The sequence below is a fragment of the Monopterus albus genome, unplaced genomic scaffold (assembly GCF_001952655.1).
Source record: "Monopterus albus unplaced genomic scaffold, M_albus_1.0 scaffold255.1, whole genome shotgun sequence".
Classification (NCBI taxonomy): Eukaryota; Metazoa; Chordata; class Actinopteri; order Synbranchiformes; family Synbranchidae; genus Monopterus; species Monopterus albus.
In genome coordinates this window covers 403480-414581 of record NW_018128135.1, presented here as the reverse complement: position 1 = coordinate 414581, position 11102 = coordinate 403480, and the positions used below count along the sequence as shown (strand labels likewise).

The window sequence follows — 11102 nt, the reverse complement described above, 5'->3', positions numbered from 1 at the left end:
TTCCCCTGCCACTAATGGCAGGCACACTAGTCTTACCTGCCTACTTTGTATGTGGTTTGCTTCTGAAAGCACAGTGGCTAAATTATTTGTTTTCTTGCTTCTTAATGTCCTGAGTCTGAGCACAGCTTTGTGTTGATTTTACAAACATCCATTTACTCCAAATGATATATTTCACACATTCTCAGAGCTCTTGGATGTCACACTTGAATGAGGCTGGCATAACACTGCTCACTGCAACTTCTTTTAAAATAATCCAAGCATATCAAACTAATCCAGTGCAATGTGGAAGTACTGGAACAGAGACCTGTTTTTCGTTGAGTTAGCTCTACTTCACCACTCAGGACTTGAAATGAATCACTGAGTAGGTTAATTTGCTGGCTCTCAGGTTCACAGGAGTTTGGGGGTGTTCACAGTGGGTTATAGATGGACAATGCAAAGCTCGTAGCCCTCTAACCCTAAGAAGGGTCTGTTGTGAATGTAAACACATTTAGATTACTGCAAAGCTCAACTTCAGCCTCGCAGTAGTTTTACTCTGTGCTTTACTCTGGATGTTTGCTGACATTTGCCACCAGTTGTCTTTATTTTGCAAATTCATTGATTGAAGTTTTTTTTTCCTCTGTTCAGCCAAATTTGCAAAGTCTACCTTTGACTCTAGCTCTGTGATACTTGTCCTGGTTGGTATCCTTCCTTTTACTCAGTGCATGCTGGCATAGGCTTCACCCCCAGCTCCCATCCCTACCCTTAGCAATGCAGAAGAGGAATTGCTGGGTATGCAGGATGGAGAGATGGACCAGGGCTGTGTGTGTTTCTTGGTTTGTTGTCACTTTAAGCACCGCTGGTCACCTTATGATCACCAACCACCAGGGGAGCCAAGAAATAAGTCATGATCTGGCGGGTTTCTGCTTTCATCTTTTAACAGCGTTACACACACACAATCAGATATACAGAGATGCTGCACATACCCGCACAAGACCAGTAGACGCAAAAGATAAAAAAAAAACTAGGGCACCAAAAGTCCCGAAGGCTTTGAGCTACAGTTTTTGCATAATCAGGAGAGAAACTGAGAGGAATAGGGCAAGAGAGAGAATGCTGTAATTAAATTAGCGCATAAAGAAAAGGAGGAGGAGAACATGTGAGAACATGGATATCAGCTCTGTCAGAGCAGAGGCATACTGGAAGCACCAGCCTCACAACAGCCCTGATTAAAGTTGATTAAATACACGAGTCTTTATTTTTGTTCTCTTCTAAGGAGCATTAAAGCACACCCTCACCAACATATGCACACACAGTCCACAGTTCAGCTGGTGTCAACAGGGAGAGGGTCCCTTTGAGATGAAATCTGGGCCCCACAACTAATTCATGAGAGACAGACAGAGAGAGAGAGAGAGAGAGGTGCATGCAGACAGAAGTTCTGCCTCCCTCTTCCTCCTCTGCTCTTCTTTGAGAAGAGCATTACCCTTCCAGTCTGGAACCCGTGTGGAGGAAAATGCTATTTCTTCAGGCGATACTGAAGAGGAGGCTGCTGCAAAAAGGTAAAAAACAGAAAATGTGTTGCTCTCTTCATTATTTTACCAATTTCTTCACTCTTTTCCACTTATTACTTCAACATGAAGTTCCCAGACTGCTCCAGGCTACTTTCCCTCTGCGGCTGCGGTCATCAATCGTCGTTTGATTGATCTTTCAACTACTTGATTTTTTTTTTTTTGTGTGTGGACTGAAACACCTAAATATTCCCCTGTCAGATGCATGTTCCACTCTATATACGTATGGGCCATGGTGGATGTTTTGTCAGTCAACACGGGCAGGAGATGTTCAGTAGAGGAGGTGTTTTACTCTACTGCTTAGTGTAATGTCACCACATCCAGAGAGTGTTAGTTACAAACCCTCCTCCTCCTCCTCAGCCCACAAATACACACACTCATCTTGTTTAACATGCTTAGCATGTCTGCGTGGTATAGTAAGATGTTTCACAGTGGTTTTACTCTGCATGGTTCCAAGGTTTTTTGACTTATCTTTATGAGTATTAGTATGTTTAAAATGCTGAATGAATTATTAAGGAAGGACTTGAAGGCTATTTGTGATATTTTTGTGCTAAATATTCTTTTTAACCATGTTCTTAAGCATTTTTGCAAAGATTTTAGTCTCATCTTTATGATGACTTTCAGTTGTGGTGACATTGTGCAATTCATTAAGCTGTTAGTAACACTAAAACAGTTCCCTATTCAGAGCTTTAAGATTTTTCTCCTCACAAACAGTGACCTAGTCATGTTTTTTTATCACATCTGTTATGTTTTTATCTGATAAGGACCTGGGGGCAATTTTAAGTTTGAAAGTTTTTAAATGGCACTTTAGGGAATTGCGTCCTCTAGCCTGTAATCTCTTCTCATAGTTAGGCTATTTCTTTATTTCTTTAGAGGCTGTGATGTGGCTGTGAGTGCTAAATGGCTCATAAAAATGGCCTAATGGGTGGTTTTACTGTGTTTCTTATGAATTTTCTCTTGTATTTCTACCATATATTGTTTCTTACAGCCTTGTGATTTTATGATCCTGTGAGCCCTCTAGCTGGTTTCCCCATGTGTATGTGATGTTCCTTCAGTTGCCTCTGTCTGTCTGTAGGAGAGAGATGTGCAGCTATTCCCTCTCCCACTTCTGTTGACTTATTTATGAATTTGTGGATCTATTGCTTTGAAGTGAAGCCTGGAGACGCAGTAGGAAAGGAGGAAAATGAGGACAGAACGCCGCCTGTCGGCGTGTCAGAGCACACTGCAGCCCGGCCTGGGATTACTGTGGCAATAACAACAGTCTGATCAGCCAGCGGTAGTGCCAGTTAGAGCTGTCTTCATTGCCACACCGTGTAGAAAATAAATCTGTCATATTCTCTCTTGAGCTAATACTAAGGAATCTTTTTACTTTCTTCTGAAAGTGTCACAGTTTCACCAGATCAGAAAAACGTCTCTCAGTACAAACCAGAGCACCCTGAGAGAATCTGACAGTGAAGAGAACCAAACCTTTACTGCGGTGGATCTCAGTTAGTGACTCAGTTGTATGACATTTACAAGCTGCTTTGGTCCAAACTGGCAGATGAGTGCACGCCTCAGTGCCAAAGACCATTGACATTACAGTGAAAAGGTTAAGTCTCAGAGCAGCAGCCATGACTGCATGAGGAGTCAACCTTTGTCTCCTGAGCCCTGTGAGAGGCCTGCAGATGTAGAAGTGGCCTGTGTATCATTTAGCAGCATTTGTGGGGGTAGGTGGTATATTTCCCTGAAACTGAAATTTGATGACTTGTATGTGACTGTTCAACTAACAACTGCTTTCTTGTATTTTTACGTAACAAAGGAATCTAACACTCAGAATTTAGAAACACAAAATGTAATTGTTTCAGTTTTTACAGCAGCACAGGAAGCAACATTTGATCTGAAAGCTCTGGCTCTCAGTTTGAAATCTTTTTTCTACCTTATTAAAAGTTGAACTACCCACTAAATGATGGAGTAAAAGAACTGAGCATATCTGAGCATTCTGCAGTATCTTGGGGGAAAACAGTGCGAGTGAAGTTATCATTTACATCCTGAAAAATACCAGCTCCTCTTTGTGGTTGAAAAAAAAGATCTCAACCATCTGCTGTTTATGGGACATTTAAACAAACCTGTGTACGGTCCCTCCTTACAGGAAGGTCAGAGGTCAGGATTAGGATCTGATGGTCAGTGTGTGTTTGGCACAGTTTTGATCCATTTTCCTCTTCTTGTCACGATGCTGCTCGAGTAACAAATGTTCTTTTGTTCAGTGTCAAAAAACACCAGAGTCCCTCTAGTCATTGTTGGAAAGCTGGTATCCGTCCGTGCTGTACCCCTGCTTTGTAGCGCTTCAGGGGCTACAGGCGGCCTGTGATTCTTTCCCCTCAGTCAAAGTATCTCTGAAGCATAATAATTCCAAGAGGTTTGCCTGTGAAGTCACATCAAACTTATTACACACTGAACCTCAGGGAATAACTAACCGACGGTGGCTTTGAAAGTGGTGTTTCTTCTCACCAGGCTGCTGATGGTGGATGTGCTGATTAGCTGCCTGTCCACCAGCAACCTCTCGCTGCACGGCCACCTGCTTTCTTTCCATTTTAAAGGGCATCTCAAGGTTCCAGAGGGATGTATTCAACACTTACTGTGCTTTTAACACAAGTTCTGTAGCATATTATATTACTAAACCTGTTCTGAAGAATTCTAAGATTAAACATACAGCAATAACAAACTTTACTTGATCAGTTAAACCAGACAAAGGGGGAGACAGAACATTTTATCATATCCTTCTAGCAAAGTTTGATCACTAGAAAACAGAACCTGATTTCCAGTCTTAAAATGTTCAGTTAACAAGTTAGCTAGTCTATTGTCTCACATCCACTAAACATTTCCCATGATCACTCAAAGAGCAGCATTAGCATCCCTTATAGTGTAAATTAATCTAGCATTAACATATGAGCCAGGAGTTTTATACTGAAGGGTACAAGAGAGTTAGAGACAGTCAGATTTTAGACCTCCGATCCTCAACAAAACATCTGCTCACTAAGATGCTGGCACTGGCAGTTTTAGCAAGCAACTTTTTCATATCGCACAGAGTCTGTAATGTAAGGTTTATTTAAAGCAGATTTAAAATCAGCCTGTCAGCATGTCTGATGCTTTGCCAGCATTTTATCGATGATGGTTAACAATAACACATTTATCTGTGAACTGATGATCTGCAAAGATGACCAGTAACACACCGACCGTCTGCAGAATATCAACCTAAGCTGATATTGTGTTTTGAGCTAATTCCACATATGTACGCCTTAAGGTGGACAACAAGCTAAAACCTCATTTTTATCAAAACGAGTCACTTGGTCTCTATGTGCAGCAAGACAAGTGCACAGGGACCGTCTGCAAAGTGCAATGAAAAGAGCTACTACAGAAATATTAAAGAACTTCACTCTTATATAGTGTAGTACCATGTAAGTTTTTTCACTGATCAGTGATCTTCTGTTGCTTCTACTACTTGGTTATATAAGTACTTTTCATGGCTCTTGTCTTGATGTTTGTTGGACCTGTGCTGTTTTGCATTCGTTTTCCCATCTGTCCAAAACAACCACATGCTTGAAGTTGAATCTTTTGTGGAGATTTCTGACACCTTGGCCTTGTGATGCTCTGTAGTCAAACTAAAGTCAGTGCCGTCATTCTTACAGGTTTCTCCTGCGTCAGTGATCATATATTCATGAGTGTGTTGGCAGCATGTGAGTTCTGAAACCTTTTGCATAGCTTTAATGTTGTTCTACATTTTGGCACCAAGACTTTGTGAATACGGGCTCAGCGTACAGTAAGGTAAAGAGATGGCAGTGTAATGGCGATGGCTGAGATGTGGGCTTCAGGCGAACTGTTTTAAATTATTCAGTAGTAGAAATGGACTGACTGATGACCAAGCCTGGTGTTCAACTTATTCCATCTAGGAGGAAGTTGAGCTTGAGATGATTAATATGACTCATAATTATGCACCACATTTGATCTTTTCTGTACATAAACTCTTCTGAGGAGTTTGAAACTTCTCTCTCATTCCCCTCATATATTTCAGTGTCTGACCATTACAGCTATTTCACACTATCCATCTCCATCTCTTTAGAAATAGCTTTCCCATTCTTCTGTCACACTTTTTCTGTCCCCCTCCATCAAATAACCCATTTCTGAATGTCATTCCCAACTGTCTCATCATTTATTTTCTCTCCATCTCCAGTTATATAGTTCCATCCTGCTGACTATAATGTAGACCCCACATACCCAAGCAGGTTCAGGTCTAAATGAAGACCAAAATGCAATTTAATCTACACCTCAAAAATCTCTATGCAGCCTGGCCCACACTGGTGCAAGTGTCTCACACACACACACACACACACACACACACACACACACACACACCCTCCTCTGGTGTCCCACACTGGGGCGAGTGTCTCACACACACACACCCACACACACACACACACACACACACACACCCTCCTCTGGGATCCTACAGACTCTAGCTGTCACAAGCTTGTTGTCAGTGCGATGATTCCAGGTTCAAAGAATGAAAAGCCAGATCCAAAGGTCATCATGCAAAGAATGGTTGAGGGTGAAAATGTGCATTCAAGGATGAGCAGACTGAGGAATGTATAACCATTATGTCTGAGAGAAGCACTGTCTCTTTGTTCCTTGTCAGTCTTGCTGCATTTTCACTCTCCCCCTTTCTCCACCTTCTCTGCATCCCCTGTTTCTTCCTGTCTGGCCCTTTTCCTTTTCTCCCTCTACGCCTCTGTTGCTCCTCTCAGAAATGCAGATGTGCTTTCTTTGATTTTGTCACTAGAGATTAATTAGCACTTTATTAAGAGTCCTATTTATACCTCCAGCCGAGAAAGAGAAAAGAGATAGAGACAGCAATGGGGGGGAAGCGAGAGAAGGCAACGAGAGACTGATAGACTGAGGCAAAAATGGAGGTGAAAAAAGATGAAAGCAGTGAGATAGAGGGAATGATGGAAAAGAGAAGGAAGTAGTTCAAGAGTGAAAACAGAAGAGAGAAGAAAGACAAGAGACGAATGTCCGGGAGAAAAGAAGACAAATGCAGAGATGGAAACAGTCAACAGACAGTGGAACAACTTACAGAGACAAAAGACAGCAGGCAAGAAAAAGACGGGTCATTATGTAGGACTCAGGATGTGAACCACGGTCTCCTGTGTCAACACCCCCATCTGCCTACAGTACATAAATGAGTACTTACAGCAGAACATTTGTAGTATGGCCACAAGACATGGCTGTCAGATAAACATAGGTATTACAATGTTGTGTTTCCTGTGAGGACAGTTTTGGGAGGATGGACTGAAGAAAGGACAGAGGTGAGGAGAGAGAGACTGACATCAAGGTCAACGAGTATGAGAGGGAAAAAGACATCAGAATTTTAGGTAGGTAAATTTAGAACAAAGGGAGGGAAAGTAAGAGACATGGGTGAAAGTGAGATCAAATTATAGAACGCCGAGGAAGAAGGGACATGGTCATGTGAGAGAAAAAGGAATGTGACAGAAAAGAAGAAGAGAAGGATATAAAGAGATGGAGTGAGGACTGTCGGAGGGATGATGGAGAGATGAAGAAGGTGATCAGAAGAATAAGAATGACAGTGATGAGGGATGTTAGTTCATCCATCCATTATCTACACCGCTTATCCTGAAGAGGGTTGCGGGGGGACTGGATCCAATCCCAGCTGACATTGGGCGAGAGGCGGGGCCCACCTTGGACAGGTCGCCGGTCTATCACAGGGCTGACATGAGGGATGATAGTTTAAAGTGATATTCAGTCATGTGAAGATAGTGCATGCTAACCAGAATGTATGAATCCTGCATTCAGGAAAAACTCCAACTGACTCCAACCTAAAGGACTCTCTCCAGAAGTGCAGTGCTAGGAACAGGCCACCGCGTTGAAGGAACTGCAGGTTTTAACACTTCTCAGCCTCGAAGGTTGCTGCTTGGTTTCAACACATATCATAATGTTTTTCTAGTTTCCTTAGCGAGTAATGGTTAAAGCAAATGTTTCATAAGTCACAGGTTCAGGCTCGGGTTACTGGTTTGTGATGTAGGTCCTGACTGAAAATCTTGAGTAAACCTCTCTGAGAGTCAGATTGTCTCTGGGTGAGTGATAAATATAATGCTTTTTGCATTTGCACTTTATGTGGCATAAATAACATAATTAGCTTTTTACTACAAGAGCAGCAATAGTCACCTTAAAGTGATAAATTGGACCTAAAACTGGTACATATTAGTAAAATCACAGGTTTCTTTGTCTCATTAAACAGTAGCTCAGTGAGTATCGGCAAGAAACATGAGAAAAAATCTGCTTTCTTTGTGTGTATTCCAGACCTGGCAACATGAATATGGGAAGAGGAAAAAAGGGAAAGGCAGTATAAAGGAGGAAGAGCTGCTAGAGAGATGAGATGGTGAGTTATGAGAGGACTGACAGGTGAGGTGTAGCTGGCCCAGCAGAAAGCTATGACTCCACTGAGGAAAACAGATCTGAGCTTCATTTGCATTTCAAACTCGCCCGACTTCCAGTATGCTGGATCTGAACCTGCTGATCTGGACTCTACTCCATTCCTGTCTCTCTTTTCATGATTTACTGCAGTTTCTTTTTCTGTTTCTCTTGCAGATTGATTTAGTCTTTCACTCTGTCTCCATCCTTTGTGCTTCTCTGCTACAATAGTTTCTTTATCTGTCTATCTGCCTCCCTGTTTCCTTGTCTTAGGGCTGGATAACATTAAAATCTGCAGTACATCCTGATTATTACGTTGTCATTCTGGGCCTCTGAACTGTTGTAGCTATGCTCAGTTAAATTTTGTTGGTTTCAGGACATTTTAGTTTAAATATGAGAAGATTTGGGTTGGTAGGAAATTCATAACGTCTGTAGTCAGGTAAATTTGAGTTTATTGCTGAGCACTATATTGTCACCATGTTTCATTTACTTTACTTTTAACTAATAATGAAATTATTCCCAGAGTTGGCGTCCGAGGTTTGGGTCGGCCGGGCACTCGGCCCCGGCCACTGCCCAAAACACAATGCACCAGCCCCGTATGGCCTCTCCAGCAGGTGATGGGCCCACCGGAGAGTGGCTCCACATTACAGTTTCGGGCTGAGCCTGACCAGGCCCCATGGGTATAGGCCTGGCCACCAGTCGCTTTGCTCACATCCGAGCCCCTCCCCCCAGGCCTGGCTCCAGGGTGTGGCCCCGGTGACCCCATACTGGGCAGGGTAAATGTGAGCCTTGATTTTTTACTCGTCATAAGTGGCCTATGAACCGTCCTTTGTCTGGTCTGTCACCCAGGGCCTGTTTGCCATGAGAGACCCAACCAGGGACATATAGACCCCGACAAAATAGTTCCTGGGATCATTCAGGCACTCAAACCCCTCCACCACGTTAAGGTGGCGGTTCCAGGGAGGGGTCGATCTACATTCCTATCCTCACCTATGACCATGAGCTTTGGATCATGACCAAAAGGATCGTGGATACAAGCGGCAGAAGGAGTTAGCTCCGGAAAGTGGCTGGGTGCACCCTTAGGGATAGGGTGCAAAGCTCAGTCACCCGTGAGGAGCTTGGGATAGCACCGCTGCTCCTCCACATTGAGCGAAACCAGTTGAGGTGGCTCTCGGGCACCCTAAACAGGTGCCCGAGGGATGCCTCCCTGGGGAGGTGTTCCGGGCATGTCCCTCCAGGAGAAGGCCCCAGGGCAGACCCACAACACGTTGGAGAGACTGTCTCATGGCTGGCCTGGGAACCCCTTGGGGTTCTTCCTGAGGGACTAGAGGAGGTGTGTGGGGAGAGGGAAGTCTGGGAGGCCCTGCTGCCGTGACCTGGTCTTGAATAAAGCGGATGAAGATGGATGGATGGATGAGTGGATGAAATTATTCCCAGCAGATGTTAGATTTTTTGGTCCTTAAAAGTGAAGCAGTGAATGGTTCTTTAAAATAAGTTGAAATAATTTCTTTATATCACCTTTTCTCTCCCATTCCCTTTCTTGTCCTGTTTTTCTGTCTCTCTTTCACTGTTCGCACATGTATTCATCATCAGGTTTCCCCAGTTTTCCTCTTCCATCCTGTGTGTTGCACTGAGACAGTTTTATGGTCTCCATCTGTTGTCATTTGCGTCCTGCAGTGCCGAGTGCTATTAGGGTGGTAGAATGAAGATCCACAGCAGGGGGAGATACAGACTGAAAGAGAAAGAAAGAGGGAATTAAAGGCAGTGAAAATGAGGTAGACCTACTGTAAAGTGAAATTAAAATGAGAGAGAATTTAACATGAGAGCAAGAGACAGACACTTAATGTTCAAAACAAACATGATTATCTTTTTACCACAATGAAGATGGAAGTATAAAAATAAACTTGCAGTAAGTTTTTAAAGAATATAATAATATACTTGAGCAGATTTCTGCATATCCTGTGTGATTTATGTTTATTTACAATTAAAAATGAGACTGAAATTGAGCATTTTAAACTGTGAATGTTTTCTCATAACTTTCATGAACCTTTTTATATGTTACATATATTTTTACATATATATATATATATATGCAAGATTTTGACACATACAGTCCATATGTTACATATTGAGCGATATTTGAATCATTTCACCTTGATCTTTTGCACAGCTACAGTACAATGCCTTAATAATGTCATACCTTGATTTCTACTTAAAATATTGTATCTCATCCATGAAGCGTTGAGTATCATCTGCATATTATAACATCTGTAGATTCTCATTTGTATTTCATTTTCATTAAATTTGGGACCAGCATGTAATTTCCTATCAAAGCTCAATTTGGAGGCGACAGTGGTGCGGTGGGTAGAGCAGTCATCTCCCAACCAGAAAGTTTAAGGTTTGAATCTTGATGCCCCCAGTCACAGTGTCCTTGGGCAAGACACTGCCCGTTGCCTGTGAAGGTTAGAGACATTGGTTGAGTTGGTGCCTGAGATGGCTGCCTCAGTTCTGCACCAGAAACAAATTCCTTGTGTGTAACATACTTGGCCAATAAAGGTGATTATCCCTTATCCAATTTCCCAACCAACTGTATTTAAGTTTCAGCTAGTTGAACCTAAAGTTAATCAAAATATGTGACACCTCTGTCTAACAGTGGCTGCTGCACTCTGAATAAGAGAGAGAGGAGAGAATGTGTGTGAATAGGTCTTTTCATGTGTAAATGTGCATTTGTATATGCTGTGCATTTGAGTAAAAGTGAGTGTGTATATGTATATCTGTGGATTTTCCTGCACTGAGCCACCATAGACCATCATTTGCCACTTCAAAGTACTTACCCATAATCCTCGGAGTGTGGATTCATTTGCACTTGAAACCAACATAATGAGGGAGCGAGAGAAGGAAGGAAAAGGAGAGCAGGCGAGATAATAGCAAACACGACACAGAAACAAAATGAAAAAAACTCTGAAGCTGTGCCACATAAAATGTGATTTCAGGTTTTTCAACAGTGTGTGTGCATCTGGAGCAGCAAAGTGACATGACTCATTTTCCTGACTGCTTATTTTGCCTCCTTCCACCTCTTCCTCTCGGTTTTTTCTTCTG

At 42.5% G+C, this 11102-nt stretch overlaps 1 protein-coding gene across 5 annotated transcripts in view; it reads left to right on the top strand.

The window, feature by feature from the left end:
• Positions 1 to 11102, top strand: part of grip2b (glutamate receptor interacting protein 2b) — a 199021-nt gene that overhangs the window by 132421 nt on the left and 55498 nt on the right. Inside the window, exon 1 of one of the 5 annotated variants that reach the window (XM_020621213.1) lies at positions 1472 to 1532. The exons of the other annotated variants lie outside the window; for them this stretch is intronic. Within the exon in view, the coding sequence (XP_020476869.1) occupies positions 1487 to 1532 (46 nt within the window). The 5' untranslated portion in view covers positions 1472 to 1486. Of the gene's footprint in view, positions 1 to 1471; positions 1533 to 11102 lie in introns of those variants that run through there. 5 annotated transcript variants of the gene reach the window in all.